General features: G+C 30.3%; 2 protein-coding genes across 2 annotated transcripts; both read left to right on the forward strand.

Moving 5' to 3' along the window:
* The first annotated feature begins 741 nt into the window (after positions 1-741).
* LOC116767444 (NADPH oxidase 4-like) lies at positions 742-16,062 on the forward strand. The gene is made up of 12 exons (XM_032657766.2): positions 742-945; positions 5,883-5,978; positions 6,468-6,666; positions 7,445-7,542; positions 10,466-10,644; positions 10,929-11,034; positions 12,422-12,517; positions 13,564-13,701; positions 13,993-14,099; positions 14,810-14,932; positions 15,309-15,710; positions 15,905-16,062. Exons 1-12 carry the CDS (start codon positions 892-894, stop codon positions 16,026-16,028), a joined length of 1,722 nt encoding a protein of 573 aa, XP_032513657.2. The 5' UTR covers positions 742-891; the 3' UTR covers positions 16,029-16,062.
* Positions 16,063-17,006: 944 nt separating this feature from the next.
* LOC116767446 (odorant receptor 30a-like) lies at positions 17,007-18,750 on the forward strand. Its single transcript, XM_032657769.2, has 5 exons — positions 17,007-17,750; positions 17,838-17,937; positions 18,019-18,126; positions 18,247-18,402; positions 18,474-18,750. The coding sequence occupies exons 1-5, from the start codon at positions 17,020-17,022 to the stop codon at positions 18,525-18,527; spliced, it is 1,149 nt and encodes a 382-aa protein (XP_032513660.2). The 5' UTR covers positions 17,007-17,019; the 3' UTR covers positions 18,528-18,750.
* The last annotated feature ends 13 nt before the right edge of the window (positions 18,751-18,763 follow it).

The raw sequence follows: 18,763 nt of genomic DNA on the forward strand, positions 1-18,763 counted from the left end.
GACCTATATTACAGTTTATTTTAATTATTATAGGTCACCACTAACACGACAGGAAAACTTCTGTGCTAGTATCAGTCCAATAAAAGAGCATAAATTTTTTTAATTAAAAGTAATAAATATGGGTGTATTATAAATGTAATAAAAAAATATATATAACTAATACGAAGGAATTTTTACTTGCAAATGTACTAATGGACCTATCTAAGAATTTATTTCAAACATTGCTTGGTAGATCTAATTAGAAATTGTGTTGGATATGGTAAATCATGCTGTTTGTATTTACTCGGTTCAGATTTTTTAAAAGTTACAATAAAAACTACGTGTGTTTGATTTTAAGGTTTTATTTTAATTGGAACAAAAATACAATTAACTCTTAATAATTATTAACATGGTATAAATGCAATATTAACAATCTATTCATTTAATTGACGGCTGAGGTCCGAACATTAATAAAAAAAAAACAAACTATTTAAAACTATTCAATTTATAGATTTCTATGTTTATATTATATTTCTTTCCTCGCCTATAAAAAACTAGGTAACATATATGTATATAGACATGAAACTTCAAGAAATTATGAAATTGAATAACTTTTATTAACTAGAAAGCTAATTAAATATGCTAAATTAGTTAAATACAATATGTCATACGTTATAATAATTCGAACCCATCAGCTGGATTCACGTAAGGAGTTGTAAAACGACGACCTGTCACATCTTGCTTTATTTCTCCCGCGACCACGCTGGCGGGCACACGGCACTCGCCCACACAACGTTATAATGGCAGTTTGGTCGAACAGAACTAAATTAATAATCAAAAATTGAATGGGACGCTATTATTAAAATGTTTCTGTGGTGATGTTAATCTTTTAGGTGTTAATTAAATTCAAAAATGTCAAGATATCGGTGTGGTTTCTGTGCATACATACGGTCACGCATATATTTGGTAAGTGTTTTATATTATAATGTATTATTGTATAACATACTTTGATTTAAATGAAACGTAAGTTTAAAATAGCTTTGAATTATAATTCAAAGTTATCAGGATACTATATATTAAAATAATAGTTATAAAAGTAATAATCTGAAAACAAATCAAAACAACAAAATATGTGGGTCAGACCTTCGGGGAATGAATCATTATGTAGGCATAAAAATAAACCAGTAGGTAATCGAAGTTTTGGTGCAATAAATATCAAAAGTTTCCTTAAGTTCAAAGTAAGCTATCGTGAAACATTCGCGTGTCCTTTGCTGCAATACCAAGAAACGGATGATGTCAACCTGTACTCATTTTCACTAAACATCTAAACTGTAAATAAATACATTACATCATTATTTCAGTCTGTAAATTTGCATGTAATAAATAAAGCGGCGATGTAAAGCGAATTTTTTATTATAGTCGGGCTCCTGAATAAATTTTGCTTGGATAAATAATTTAACGATGAATAAGTGTTTTCGAACTTAGTATGTATTTAGTGTTCAGAACAAAAATAAGTATTCCCGGTTCCAAAACTTTCGTTATCTTTATTTGAAAAATAGATAATTGGAACACGAGATATTTTTTTAAAAGAATTTCTGTTATACGTAATAATGGTTGAAAATTATGAAAAAAATATTAATTCACATGTAAACTAAACTGTAGTAAATGATAACAATCTTCATATTAAACATCTTCATTGGAAAATCTTAAACAAAATTAGGTGAGATTTACTTACGAGAATAGCATCATCTGTTCTTATCTCCATCAATTAATCAAGTCCAAATCAGTTCAGAGCAAGGCAATACATTTGCTTGTTACATCGTTAAGTAAATATTTGCGAACGCTACATAGGAATCCTAATTAATAACTCACCTCGCCATGTAGGTGTAGTAGTTACTATGTAATAACATCATCATCATCATCATCAGCCTTTAGGAGCCCACTGCTGAGCAAAGGCCTCTTCTCATATAGAGAAGGTTAGAGCATTAATCACCACGATTGCTAAAGGCGGGTTGGCGATTTCAATCTTATAATTTGAAATTATAAGACCAGGTTTCCTCACGATGTTTTCCTTCACCGTCCGTCAGTGGTGTCTAAATACACTTAGAAAGTACATATGACTCGGAAAAGATCACATTGGTACTTGCCTGGTTTTGAACCCGCGCCCTCACGTGTGAGATGCGGGCCTTTAACCTCCAGGCCATCACGACTATGTAATAACAAATATTAGTAACAAAAAGAAAAAAAGAACCATTTACGTTTTAACCCACTGTCATTTAACGATATATTGGCACGAGACAATCAATCGAGTAATCATATAAAAAAAAATCAATCAAATAAAAAAATGCTACATTGCTGTAGACATTCATATGTACGGAGACAACGACGTGAAACTTACAAAACTCTTATTTTTCAATAGGAGCTTAAAAACGAAATGTTTCAAAAACAACGAATTAAAAATTATGATGGACAGTAATGCTTCACAAAATTTAAAAAAATAAGTACTTTTTGTTATATTACAGCTATTGAAAAAAAAAACAAAAGAATTTGCCTTAAAATCTATGAAATAAAATCGATTTTCTTACATTGGTATTAAATATCATTTATAATTTGCATAAACAACAAGTGTATTGTTATAACAAGTTCCTTATATTTTATAAGTAACTTATTATTAATCTATCTAATTATCTATAGAAACGAGAAGAGATTTATATCCTGTACAGAATTAAAATTTTAAAACTCTAGTTGTAGTCTATGGTTTCTCAGTTTATATTTGGGTTTGCTTAATCTATGTACTCGTAATACCATCCCTTCATAGATTTTTCTCGTGATGTAGTTGATTCAATGGCTTTTTTTCGATAGTTAAGATCAGAGAAGCATAATCCTTCTATTTCAGTCCAATTCAATAATCCTCTCTCATATTCTAACATTTAACAGTCTTTAAAACGACAACATCTGAAATACATTTGATGTTTTTTAACGGAAAAACAAAATGTCGTCTCGATAACAAAATTCTGGAGGAGCTATTATGTTGCCTGTTATAAATATGTAGTATTAATTGATGTTTTTAAGACAGTATAATTATTTTATGAAGAAAAGATTTCTATTAAAAATTATACTAAAAGACAACATATTGGAACTTATATAAAGTTTAGAGTTCTAGACTTAGATCGTTCAGGAAACAGGATTAATGAGTTGTTTTAAAGGACTAACAGACATCAATCAAATCCAAATCAGTCGTTAATCTCGATGCAAGAAAGAATATTTACAATGAAAACTTTACCTTGATTATTCACTTGAGATAAATTTCAAAGTTTTTAGAACCAAAGTCATATAATATCAATTGCAAGTAAAAATACACTAGTTATGCTTCGAGATCCAGGTATTAGACATGTGTAATCATTACGAATTCCTATAGTTATGTCATGAATGTTGTTGAATGATGTTTCGGTTTGGTAAATCTAAAGTAAAAAACATTTAAATCATACATCAGTTCACATAGTATTAACGTAGTCTATGGAGTGACTGTGACGATGCCAAACTATACTAAGCATATTGATTTCTTACCACGAGTTTTCGTAGTCCAACTGACTTAGTGAAAATCTTCGCAACTGATAGTACTGACGTATGTAAATAAATATATAAATAGAACCTTGCGTTAAGTTTGACGATGGAAACCAGTGGTAAATTAGTTAACATGAAAGTAAATGTATCCATTGCCCATTATATCACGAGATATATCGTCTGGATGTTTCCATAGTCGAATCTTATTTGTCTCTGTTTTAACAAATTAAGTTTACTAGCGAATCATGTCTTGATATAATGTTCTAATTTGTAATTACCTATAAGTAATTTTATATTATTTTTTAGTGATATTTCTTTATCGTGAAGCATAAAAAACATTGAAAGGTATGAAATTTTTAATAATTATATTAGCATAAATAAAGTTAAAAGTTAATAAATATGTTGATTCTTAAATATTCCTTTTTTAAAATTCATTTCCTTATATATAATTCGCATTTAGTCAAAAAGATGTCAGCTTTCACAAACTATCTCAGAATCCTTGCGTTGACTTTTGACCTACAACATGACCTACGAGAGTTTCTGTAGTACCTTTGCGTTTATTCATAACTTTGTAAATTCAACGTAAGCATTTAAATTTATTTTACGCGAAATAAAATATTACGCAGACTATTATATGATAATTTAATCACAAAATTAAACAAGGTTTATATTTAATCTACATATAAATCTTTTCTAGCTGTTAGAAGATATGTATAAAGATTAAGTCTAGTATAAAAACTAGGATGTTTGATAATATGGAATTATACGGTATCGTTAGATTGAAATTTAAATTCTATATTGTATTAATGAATGCGGCGTCACACTCCGCAGTCAGTCATCGGATCCATTCAGTTGTTCAATAGCTGTCACCTCGTTATATAGACGTAAGATATGAATAGCGTCTGCCTTCAAGTGTCTGTGCCAGTTTAAACATCCGACGCATGCAGTGTCGTTAGGACTCGTGTCATTTTTATGGACACGTATGAAACTTATCTGAGAACTAGTTCATAGTAAACTCACTGGCATCGTGATTCTTTGTTTATTTTGAAATAGTTAAGACTATTGTCAGATTCGTTTCCATATTGTCAGTACGGTAAGCTTAATAAGGCGTCTAGAGTGTAATTCAAATGTAATACGATGCTAAGCAACTATCAATCTAAGCTCTGAGACTATAATTAATGTTTGTTAAATAAACAATTCACTCTAAGATTCGGAAACACGCATGTCTGATGTTAACCAAAAGCTAGTTCTCTTGAAATTAGTTTTGAACTAATTTTATAAAATAAACAAATTAAGTATTTATCCTAAAATTCTTGACAGTTAATGAATGCGTACGCTAGTGATGTTCCGTGAAACGTTAAATCGGTGTTATATTTGTACTCTATTTATAAAAAATAAAAACGTTGTATTATTAGAAGGCATTAATTATACAGCATCTGTTTAAGAAGTCTTATAATAGAGTTGTAGATTCATAAACCTATTTTAATATGTAGTTGGAGTTCGTACTTTATTGAAGGCGATGTTAATAAAATAGTCAAGTTTACGAACAATGAATCACTGGTCAAACATTTAACGTTGAATGAGTTAGCAACAACATATATTTGATTTTGGATAGAAATAGATAGTGAGTACGTGATCGTATCGGTTTTTTTTTAAATATTCAGAATAAGTCATTTTCAGTCTTTTAAAAAAGAACATAATCTTCGCTTACATTGTTTAAAAATGTTATTGTGGATCTATATCATTGTAGGTTATATTTTTACAACAAAAAAAAAACTTATAGGGAATAATAAAATGAGACAGCTATTAATTGTATGCAGACTACAAACTGTAATTTGACTAAACAGCTTTAGACGTACGGCTGATGGCGAATAAAAAAAACATCTTAGTAATTGATTTAAGACTTCGTTATGTTAAATATTTAAAAAGTGAATTATTATTATAATAATATTCTTATAAAAAGAGTATTTATGGACGGGGTAATAAATTTTTCATGAAATAAATCTTTAATAAATTAATTAATTAAAAATTATAAATTGTGGATCAATTTATAATTTTTAATTAATCGCTTTTATTGTAGAGTCTGCATTTCTGTCGCTAGCTCTTTTAAAACTCAAAAAATGTAGAGGATTACATTATCTGACTTTTGAAAGAATTTTTTTTGTATCGTTTCAAAACGTATGAATTTTGAATATAGAACACTCGTGTATCTTAACAATTTTAACAAGATAGAATCGTCTCAGAATTATATGTAAAATGCATAGAACTATAATAAAAGTTTATTGCTCATAACTACATTTATATCTTTACTATTATTTATAAAGATTTTTTTTTTTCAGATAACATGGATCTCATTAGTTATTTATTTATTTTACAAATCGTTTACATTTTATTTGAACGGTCGACAATTTTTTTATTTAAGAGAAATGCTGGGGGTAAGTAAATTTTTTACACAGTTCGTATAGAAGTATACAAATTCAAGAATAGTATTTATTGATAGCTAATTATAATATTTATTAATTATAAAATTCTTATAAAAATAAAATTCTCGAAAGCATAAAACGTTCAGAAATTATAAACAGAGCGTTGTAAGTTAAACTTTTTTATTATTATAAATATTTTATAAATTCACTTTTTTTCCTTTGTGTGTTTTATTCCCTGAAAATAATAGTTTTTTAGGCCTACTTTTTGTCTACAGTAATGGAACATTACAAAGTTTCTTTTGATGTATTGCTACAAACATATGTATATGCATACTAAAAACACGATAACTACAAAATAAACAAACTTCGTTATATTTTTTTTACAAATAACACTTATATAAATAAGCACTATATTGAAAAATCTTACTAAACATATTAATTTTTTCCTATGATTCCGTTTGTTTTAAAAATAATTGTATAATATATATTTTTATTTTTCAGCTGGGGCTGTGTGTATCTCGTGGTACAGCGACGGTCCTAAATCTGTGCTGTGCTCTTATTTTGTTACCGCTGTGTAAAAAAATCAATCATCTTTTGTATAAAGTGATGTCCAAACTGTGGCCTGGTCTGTTTTTCTTTTGGCTCGAGAACGCTAAGACCTGTCATATGACTGTAGCCATTACATTACTATTATTTGCTGGTAAGTTCAAGAAACTTTAAAAACTATTTAAAATCAAAATCAATTACTGTATATGTCGCAGGCGATCTGTATAATATGTCCGTTTACAAAAAGCTTCGGCGTTTTCTAAACACGAACCCAACCCAACCTAACCTAACAGAATAATGCTACGGCAAATTATAAAATGCGCTACTATTTTTATAATCTGCCTTTGGCAGTTTGTAAACGGGCATTTTATACAAATTACCTGCGACATATATACCAGTATTTAGGCTATAAATTATTAAATGCTTCGGAATTTTGTATTATGGTTATGCACCTGAACGGCTCTCTTGCGCCATTATGTTCTTCAGACAAAGGCTAACGACTTCACGACACAATTTAGACTTAGTCTTAGCGAGTTAGACCCTGGAGTCTAGAGCGTGTACAATAAACTCACAAAAGAACGTTTTGTTCGTTAACTTTCGAAGAATATATCAAGTTTTGTAATTATGTATTATATAAAACCTCTTTTGAGTCCAGATTCCTTATAACACTATTTGTACATGCATTTTTTTTTATATTCCATACTCATTCAGTTCTAATAAGAGTGACTTTTCTTTGAATTGTTTTTAATGACAATTTTTAAATGTTTTAATTGCTTTTGACAATACCGTTCGGGATTGCCCGTTGCGTGTGTGTAAACTATAAAGCTATTAATAACACAGTATTCGTTATTTATGAGTTTAGGAACCCGTTTTAAGTTCTGCAAATAATTGTTGAAGTATATTTATTAGTATGTAAATTTTGTTTTTCACAGTTGTACATTCTATATCACATTTCATCAATCTTTTTAATTTTTCTCGCAATTACGATGAAATGAGAAGCGAGATCAACATGGCGTCATATAAGAATGAGGTGAGTGTTTTTTTTTTATTTCAAGAAATATACAGATATTTTCATACTTCTTCTATAGTATTTAGAAAAAAATTGTGTTGGGATTATATGTAAATAATATAAATTGTTGGACATACTTAATTATTAAAATATCGTCATGTTATGTTGCCATTTGTTTAATAGTTGCAAGGATTATTTGTTAACAACTATATAAAACTAGGCGATATATTTGGCTAGATACGTTAATAATTCTTTTATTACTAAAAGAAGCATTTTCATAAGCACTACCTGGTTAGAGATGTGTGTTTTCCTGCACATAGCTTTATTTTTGAATATGTTATAGAAAAAACGCGAACTCGCAGCATCAAAATAACACAAGTCTTTTTAAGAATATTTCGTGAACGGATGCACTTTTACTTTAAAATAGTCAAAGCCTATGTGAAGAAGATTTACCTAAGGCTTTTTTTATTAGATCAATTAGAAATGCTATCCAAAAGTTATACCATACACACATCACACACACTACCATGGCTTTGACACACATACACACACAAACATAGAATACGTCAATACGTGAAAAATTCTCAATATCCTTATTGTCTATTGTCGCTAAATGTCAGTTATAATGACATTTCAAGTTTACTATTGAACCTGAAATAAACAATCAATCCACAGGCTTAATTAAAATTATAAAGATATTGTCGAGTATTGACCAATCGTAGATATTTTGTCAGCCAGTTAATAAGTGGACCCACAAGTATCGCTAGATAAACTTTATATTATCAATTTAGTTAGATTCTGCGGTTTTACTAAGTACTAATATATACATGACTGTAACTACAAGCTAAGTACAGTCCAGATATAATTTCCCCACGCAGACATCCGAAATGAGCTAGGGTTGTAAATTAATGCAAGCGACAAGTCAAGGACGTGCAAACACTCTCGCTCGCTGAAGACGTATTGTCAGCAACCCTAGTCAGTGGAGGGAAATGATGGAAACTTTATATCTGAGGGAATTGTAAAAAAGCTTTTCATTATAATAAAAGATTTTAAGTTTTAAATCAAATAGAATAGAGTTGGATTTCAAACGCGCTCCATTTGAATTAGTGTCATGACCATAAATATTGATATATTAATGCTTGTGAATTAATTAAATATATTATATTGTTTCGCAAAGTGCAGTCCAGTGATTCACGCCGCCATTACTGTTTATTACCTACAGTGGAGTGATAAGCGGAGTTTGCGTTTAATTTATGCTCTCATTATGTTATGACCCAAAGAAATAATATGTTTAAGTTGTGTATTTGTAGCACTTATTTTTCTACTTCAAAGTATAAACTAAGATTATGCTTCTATAGTGTAAATTATGATTAATTCTATATTTTTTTAAATCACAATTTGTGCTTGCCGTATAACCTACTTCCTAGTCAAAAATATTCGCGCACATAGTCTTAGTTCGTCTATTTTGTATGAAATATATTATTATCTCAGCCTTAAAAACGTTATCGCATCTTACGTTTAAAACAAAACTATGTTAGAATTTCGTCTGTTCTTTTATAATAATGAAAGAGTTTAAAAAAAAAAATCTGTGAAGGTTTTTGTTCAGAAAAAAAAAGTCGTGTTTCATATTAATACCAATATAGTTATTTATTTGTGTATTTCAGTTTTCCTGAACCGTTTCCTTTACATATATTTTGAATTTAATTCATCTACTACGCTCATTAACGTTTAGAAATGAGATTGACTAGAATAAGTTAGCAACGTTTGTTAGATCCCTTTGTATCCGTTTTCTACGTAAAAAAAAAAATTTCACGCTTTTTCTTTATACGTTTGGTTGTTTTTTAAAAGTTAAACTCAACTTAAATTAACAAGTGACAAAATATTTATAACAATAATATATTTTGGATATATTTTGGAAAATATGATATGATATAAAACATTTTCACGAAGTACACTATATGTTTAAAGTTACCTCTTATTTCATGTAATCCTAATTGTTATTTGTTAATAAACAATTTATATTCATATAATTGTGTTAACATTATTATATCGACCACAGTATAAAAGAATAATATTATTAATTACTTAAAATTAAACATGTTATATTTTAAACGTTTAATTCATTCGCGTTTTTACGAGTTTAAGTACGCTCGTATGTAACAGTGTACTTAATTTATCTAGAATCTAGAATCTAGATATAGCTTGTGAAACAACACTCATTACGTTGTTATGTTAGTTTAAAAAAGAGAGTATTAAATTAGTGACGTTATTTGTAAGTGAACACAACAATGAGATATAAATATAATCTCATTCTCACACACATTTTATGCTTTTTCTCGTAGTACGCATTATTTGTGAGACTCTTTTATGAATTTTATTTTTTGTGTTATCTGTATCTATGAATACATTATAATATCTGTATCCATCAATAATTTAAAATGATAGACTCCCATTAATTTCCGAAGGAATCTGACTCACTGAGAGCTGTCATACACTTTAATTATTTTGTTTGAAAAAGACGTTTCGATACGCTTAGAATAAGGAAATGTTTTATTTTATATAAATCAAACAGATATGTTTATTTAATTAAATTTAATTATGGTACAGTATTTATTTGTATGTTTAGAAAAATAGGATTAAAATACATATTGTTATGTCATAAGCTATTTTTGATACGTACAAGAATAAATAATAATAATTATGTGACATACATACATACATAAGATTTAACACGTGACGAATTTATAGTCACATGCTGTCCATTAACAACCGTCACTTAAAGTAGGTACCATTTAAATAATCACTGCACTTTTAACACAAAGTATATACATATATATAGAACATAAAAATAATATATGATTCTATTCTATATATATATGCTATACTAGGTACGTATTCTTTAGATGGGGGCTAGTGGTATCCGAATCAATACTAATAATTTCAGAGCCCGTTTTATCTCCTGATGAGTGTCGCCGGCGTTACGGGACTATCTATGTTATTTATCATTATAAGCATGGGTGCAACGTCCAGTAGGGTTGTCAGACGGAGGATTTATAACGCGTTCTGGTATACACACCAACTGTACTTACCGTTCATGGCTCTGCTGATGATACATCCTTTAAGGTGAGGCATAACGTTCCTTAACCCTATAAGATTGTATCATAAATAATAATTTCATTGTCTGGTGTTAATATTTTAATTAATATTTAGATATATATTTTCTAATTGCATTCATTTTACATAGAACGAAAATGTTTTGAAATTTTTCCTCCATACATGTGTGTGTGTGCGTGTGTGGGTGTGTGCGTGTGTGAGGGTTCGTGCGTGTGTGTGGATGCGTGCGTGTGTTGTCTTATAAGAATCACATATTTGTACTTGTAAGACATGTTTAAATATTATCTTCCCAGCGGAGTTTTAAAAGAAGAAGTTTTAACAAGCCCAAGTGACGTGATTGCTAACAATACTATAATACAAGACAGTGAAGTGCACAAGTTTGTCGCAATCAAATCTACGGTAAGTGATATACATATATTGTTAGTGAAACTAATCGTTATATAATCAATGACTTTCATTTACATACGTTAATGCAATTTCCTTTAAATATAATTAGTGTAACTTGATTATTACAAAGTGCCTTTATGTTAAGGAAAAGCTCTCATGTCTGAGCGTCGAATTCAATATTCCTATTTGGAGCTTTTAGCGCGCTATTGTCGGCCAATATTAACGATATTGGCTGAAATAGTGTTTAATGAAGCGAATTAATGATACATTGAATAGTATATATGTGCTCAGTTGGATGCTTTTATAAATTATTGTCACTATTCACACAGTTTTACAAAGGTTAAAATACAAAAAAGTATTTAGAAAAATCACTGATTGTGTATTTCAAATTCAGTAGAAACTGTACTATTCTTGTTAAGTATAATTTTGGGATGCGGTAGTTCACATCGAGAATCCTTGATCGATTTAATTAAAGGTATTAATGTCGGGAGTTCAAAGGAGTTTATGAACCATCTCGGTTCCAGCAATATAACATGAATGCTTTGTTCAATGGACGGTTACAAATCAATGGTTGACGTCAATTGACTAGTTGATTGAATAGAGTATTTCGGTGATGTCACATTCAAAACGTTTATTAAAAATAGCTATCGTGTCTCCTTTATTCTACACGACACTGGCAGAATATACTGTGCACGTCTCTGCACGGATGTAGGCCATATTATTAAAAAAAAAGCTATTTACGATCAATTAAGTTCCGATATGATATCGAGTCGATGATTTTTAATTACCATTCCTCTCAATATCCCTTCTGCATTCATTAATGGTAAATTGTAAAATCCGATGGTAAATTTTATATATATATATATATATATATATATATATATAAGACTTGTGAAAGCATGTTTTTTTATCTGTGATTCACTATATGTTTACCTTTGAGGTTAAGTCATAATAATTAATTACTAATATAAATTTAATTCCAAACGTCGTTTCGAAAGGCGATAACGTTAAACAGTAATAAGTAAGAAAAGAAAATTAATGTTATTCATACGTATATAAAAAATATTTTAATATATAATCCAAGAATTTAAAAAACCACTTAATTTTAACCATGCCATTGACATGAACAATGAACTCATCACCCCAGTACCTTTAACAAACTATTTTTTTTTAAACAATATGAGTTTACGTGATATAACTGAAATAAATGTAAATGACAGTTTGTTTTAGTGCCCAATAGAATGTACTTAACATTTATGCTTTATAACCCTTTGTTAATAATTTATTAGTATGTAAAAAATTGCGAATAAATTAAATGCTCTGCTGGCGTCCGTATTCAAGACAGGAATATTTTTAATAACATAATATAGATTTTCGCGATAAATTCTTTGTTTTTCAGACGTGGCTGTGGATGGCTTTTCCATTGATTTGTTTTTTTATTGATATGCTCTGGAGGATATGCACAAGAAACTTATCGAACGTGCAGATAGTTAATGTAAGTGGTACTGTTAATTAAAACGGAGCTATTTTCTGACCTAGTTAAGTTTATCCCCTCAGCATTTACAGCAGATTGAATAGCATTTGATTAAACTGATATCTGAATAAGCTGCTTACGTCCACGTTTTACATACAAGCAATGGCAGTATCAAGTCCACTAGCCGATTGAACTCTCTTAATCTTATTTAATATTTAATTCAGCCGGAAATGATCGAATAACATCGATTTTAAACTGACATTGAAATATCTCGTTACGATATTGTATTATAGTAATAGAGAAAATTAAGGGTGTAATGAAAATAAAAAAATTTAAGCGATTTTTTCGAATGTTCGTTTTAATCGATTATAAAAATGATCGTATCGAAATAAAGGTGTTTCAAGCCTGAAGTTTCTTGTTTATGGATCTGGCAAAAATCCTGATGTTACCTTACGCCCTGTTATCGCACCGATGTACCATGTTATCGGGCAACTTTATTGTGTGTAACGATAGAAAAATTTTCCCTTTTTTTTTTAAAAAAATATCCATTTTAACCACTTTTTTAATTAGATTAGACTCTGTTTTTCATCTTATTTCACGCTCAGCCTAATTTAGTTGATTTTTATTTGTAGAACGATTGCAGAAGTGTACGGTGAGTCTAAGAAACTTAAATTGATACTTGACTCATTTCAACTGATTCCATATTGCAAGCGATATCTGCGAAAAAATAGATAAAAAAAAAGATTAATAATATTTGAAGGCGACAAGTTCTGTTTTTTTCATTAAATTCAAAGAACCAAAAAAAAAAAGCACCTCTCTGAATTTTAGGTGTACAATTAACAATACCCTTTAAAGATACTCAAAAAAAAAATTGGATTTTTCTTATGTTCTCATTTTCATATAAGACGCAACCATTGAAAAAATCGCTTAAAATTTAAATTGTCTTATCGAATTTTTAAAATACCTATCAAATAATCCTTTTAAATCACGAATAAAATCAATTTAATGGTTAATTGTCTATAAATTTTTACCGGAATGACTTAAATATAGTTCTAAAATTTTTTTAGGTGAATCACATGGTGGGTCGTACTATAAGTCTAACACTCTACCCGCAAGAAAAGTTGTTATGTCATAGCGGTCAGTACGTGCTCATTCAATGTCGTGATATTTCCCTTGTCGAATGGCATCCCTTTACTGTAGTGCAGGTGAGTGGTGAGCGGATAATTATAAGAAATTTTTCGAATGAATACAGGAGAAAAAATTAGTTAAAAGTTTCAACAAAAAAAAAAAATGTGCCCTTTGAAGTTTCTTTGATTTAAAAACTTATTTCCGTCAACCCTTTGCTTTATTCTTGGTTTCATATTCATGAATGCTACTGGTTAATACAATACGATTGCTGCTGAAAAATTTTCGTTTCGCCCTCAATATGCATAATTGGATGTTTATTTTTGTGAAGAACGGCCAATTTGCTTAGAGGTTAGATAAATTTTTCACAGATTCCGACTCGAGAGAATTCAGAGCTTGTTGTCTGGATTAAAGTTAAGGGAGATTGGACCGAGGCCTTGGAGAGAACTCTCAAGGAAAAAGGAGCACATAATTTAAAGTAAGTATGGGAATCTAAACAAAAATCTGTTGCTTGAGACCAAATCACGGTGAAATACTCGTTTACTCTAAATCATATTTATGATAAGTAAAGTAAAGCATTCCTAACGAAACCTGTTTAATTTGTATATAATTGTATATATATATATATATATGTCAGATTTAATATAAATTCGTTGTTTAAAGAGAGAGAGAGACGCCACTCTCGCTGACGTCACTAATGTCACTTTTTCCAGTACCTTCCATGATATTTTAAAATGAAACTTCAATTTTTCTAAATGTCCTTGTATTTCTCGAAGATTCTTCATAGTCACATTCTTCGATGGTCCGCACTCACTGAACTCTCCCGTCGTGCGTCCAGACGTCGTATTTATACCAGAATTCAAACATAGTTCTATTCTTCATTTAAACAGTCTCTGATTTCGTTTTACTTTTAACAATAATCATGAATACCAATAAGTTGTTATAATAACTGATGACAGTCTCAAGTTATTTTCATGTAGCATCCATCATTAAAGCTGATAGCGCCGATATATGTATATATTTACATTAACGCAATCTTGATAAAATTTCATATAGAAAATATAGAATGGAAAATTAATTTACACGAGCAGGTTACTAGAATACTGCATGTTGCGAAGGTTGTAAAGGCTGTTAGCATCTTATATATATATATATATATATATATATATATATATTATTGTGTTCCAGCGTGCTGGTGGATGGTCCATTCTGCAGCCCTCTCCAGGCAGCGCGCTCTCCTGAGACGACGCTGTGCGTGGCGGCGGGAGTCGGCATCACACCCTTCGTGGCGCTCCTTGATGACATGTGCCGGTCAGTTGGTCTGAATAATGTTATTTGATATATTATAACAATATATTTCCTTTATATGATTTTTTTATAATATTTCTCGCATCATGGATGAGGAACTGTTTTATGAGAAGTAGAGACGGTCTCTAGTTCTCTAGTTCCATTGCAATCATGTAATTATACCATATGTATGGTATAATTATTGACACTAAACATTACAGTGCTCAATTTATGTTTAATTTATGGAAGGCTTTCCATATGTTTAAAGTTTAAGATTTTAGTACCTTTTGATTATGAGCCAGTGTTTATTTTAGTAAAGAATGTAATAATAGGAAAGTTTGTCCTATCCGTTTTGTTATTGACTTTATAGTCGATGAAAACAGGTGAATAAATCTTGCAGAAACCCCAAAAGTTCATTACCAGGAAGGATCCATCTGATATGGATTGTCAGAACTGAGAAGGAGTTGAGTTGGATCGCTGAACTAGCGAGCAACGTCATAAGACGTCTCAGAAACGCTAACAAACCAGATAGGCTTCACTTAGAGTTCTATGTCACGAGGAATAATGATGTACCAAAAGTAAACCACGTGGTGATAATGAACGAGACGGGGAAGGTGATGAATCTTTTGGACGATGAGAGGACCACGCTTCTAACGCCGCAGTTGAAACGTAATAAGGCGCTGGCTGCTGACGATGATGATTTCGATATAGCGAAGAAGTATCCGTTAGTGGGGTGCAGGGTACGACGCGGAAGACCGCACTGGGATAAGGTTTTTGGATACTGGGTGCATTTATATCCCGGGTAAGTTTTGTTTAACAAAAACATTTTTTATATACGTTTTTTTTAGTTTTCTAGAATTCGAATCTATTTAAAGACAAGAAAAATTTAAAAGAATTTCTTTTTAATTGTTCTTGTGTTATTTAATTTAAGCGTACATATTTATTATTCTACAAAAGCAATGTCAGATGTAAAACTTTTATTTTTTTCATTTTTAGACAGCACTTAAACCTTTATTGCTGTGGACCAAAGAAACTAGTTAAATTATTGAGAAGCAAATGTAAATATATGACAAGAAATACGAAGACTAGTTTTGCTTTCATCCACGAGGCTTTCTCCTAATGTATTCAGACTGAAATAAATACCGTATAAAAATGTTTTGCATTTTTATTGCTAACATTGATTGTTTTTCTTACCTTTTGCTGTTTAATTGATATTATATAATATATATGTATACACGAGTCTTAATTTCTTGAGCATATTTTTTTTTTCGATATACTATGTTCTTATGGCGGGTATAACAAAGAATGATCACAGATAATCAATTAATTTTGAGTATAATTATTTGTATTTAACAAAACGGTCGGATATTTCCTTCCCTTGATGTTTCCTTGATGTCGTCTCTATGAACGTTCATGCACGCATGCTTCGGCATCCTTATTATGTTAAGAGAAGACATTTTGATTTGATCTATTTACTACAAATATAAAAAAATCTGTACATAATAAATAAACCTTGATGTAAAGAAAATTCCGAGGTCAAGTATACAATGCTGGTTCAGCTGGTTGGTCAATGTCAACAATCTTCAGATAGAATAAACCAATAATATTTTTGCACACTATATTACGCGCCCCCATTAAAACATCAAGTTGAACCACGGCTATGTCGTTTGTTCTTCGGATTCAGTTAGATCCGAGTAACTATAGCACTCAGAGCTATCGCTTACTGTATATCTATTAACATTTTAAGATTTAGAGACTGATTTCGGCTGATCTATATATCTACAAAAGTATAGACACCGGCCGCTCGAACCAAGAACCTTAAGTAACCCAAATGTATTACGTGTCCCTAATACTATTTACTATAATATAACTATTAATTTTATTAAAAGAAAGATATGTATTACATTTAAAGCACCGTCTATATTCATAGCTACTTACCAGTCATTTAATTTGTTAAAGTTTCGTAGCAACTAATGTATTCGAAATTAAAATTCCCTATAATCAAATATTTAAAGAAGTTTAAAATTCAAATTACCTTTTCTAACCGATTTAACAATGAATTGAAATTGCTAGCAGTTTTAATTCGATAGCTATTGACTCTGCGATTTTATATGAAAATGTCCTTCTTCAAAAGATTTACTGATAGGGTTTGCGAAAGTGATTTATTTGATTTCAATTTGAAATACCTCTATTACGTAGGCCTATGGCCAAGAGAGGATTGGCCGAAATATAAGCAGATTTTGTACAAAATATACGAATTCAAGTTACATTTGCTATCAATAACTTTTATTGTAATAACTGGAATAGGAACCTACCAGCAAAGGAATAACGTTATAATGCTGATGACCAACTTGGATAAGACCCTCGTAGGTTATAATTTTGTTTTAAAAATATTTTTCTTTGTTATGAAAAGGGAGAAATTGAATGTACTGATAAATGAAATAAAGAATTCTGGAGATAAAGTTAGCGATGACAGAAAAACATTAATGGCGATTCACGTGATTTTTATAACTTTCATATCGACGGCACTGGTCTCAGCGTTTAGTTTGTTGAGTCAATACAAAGCTGAGATGACTGTTGAGGCTTGGATGCCCTTCGACCCTTTCAAAGACAGGATGTCTTTGTTAATGGCGGCACAGATTCTAGCAATCTGCTTTGTGGTCCCTTGTCTGTATAGAGCTTTCGCGATGCAAGGGATAGTATGCAGCATTATTATGTATTTTTGTGATCAACTATTACATCTTCAGGGGAATTTAAAAAAACTGGGAAATACAAAACATAACGAGATGCAAGCTCGGAAAGAGTTTAAAGGTATTGTTAAGAAGCATGTCCGTTTAATGAGGTGAGAAAAATCTTCGTTTAACGAGGTACCCGGATGATTCTTGTCTATGATAGAAGTTTTAAAATAAACTAATACTTAAATTTTTAGGTACACCAAAACGTTTACAGAAATCTTCAAAGAATTCTTTCTGATTCAAAATTTGGCTGTTACAATAGAGCTGTGCCTAAATGCGCTAATGGTTACAGTTGTAAGTGTAATAATAAAAATAATTATCTACTTTTTGTACATATATTTGTATAAATATGATATAAATTTTCACATATTGTAGGTCGGTTTGGACGAAAAAACTCTATTAGCTAGTTTTTTAACATTCCTTGGTCTTGCTTTATTCAATGCTTACATATTTTGTTACCTGGGCGATGAATTAATTATTCTGGTAGGTCTTAAATATTTACGCTTTTCGTGTGAACAGATATAGATATTAATAATATATGAAATATGAATTAAACCAATATTATTATCGATCATAAAAAAGCCTTTTTACACATTATTTTAGAGTACAGGTATAGCTCAGGCCGCGTATGAGTCTGAATGGACATCTTGGCCTATAGACATGCAAAAAGACCTCTTGATTATCATCAAAGTAGCACAAAGACCGCTCAAGTTAAGCGCTGGAGGCATGGCAATTATGTGCATTCAGACATACAGTCAGGTAAAATATATTGTGTTGAGAATTATTAAACGCTCTTTGAAAATGACTGATGCATGATTTTTTTTTTGCAGGCTCTTTATAACGCATATTCGATATTCGCAGTTTTAAACGATGTCGTCGATTAGGAAAACTACAAACAGATTTATTAACTTGACATATCTTTTTTTTTTTATTTAACGGCCTTAGATTTTATTCACAATAACTAATCAGCTTGTAATTATTTCGGAACATGAATGTAAACGGTTAAAGTTTTTGGTAGTCGTTTAATAATTCACGTTTTTTAATATCTTGTTTTTTAATCACGAAAACGCCGTCATAACTCGTAAGCGCGCATTGTGAGTCTAACTAAAAGCGCTGACTA

The sequence above is a fragment of the Danaus plexippus genome, assembly GCF_018135715.1.
Source record: "Danaus plexippus chromosome 9 unlocalized genomic scaffold, MEX_DaPlex mxdp_26, whole genome shotgun sequence".
NCBI classification, from domain to species: Eukaryota; Metazoa; Arthropoda; class Insecta; order Lepidoptera; family Nymphalidae; genus Danaus; species Danaus plexippus.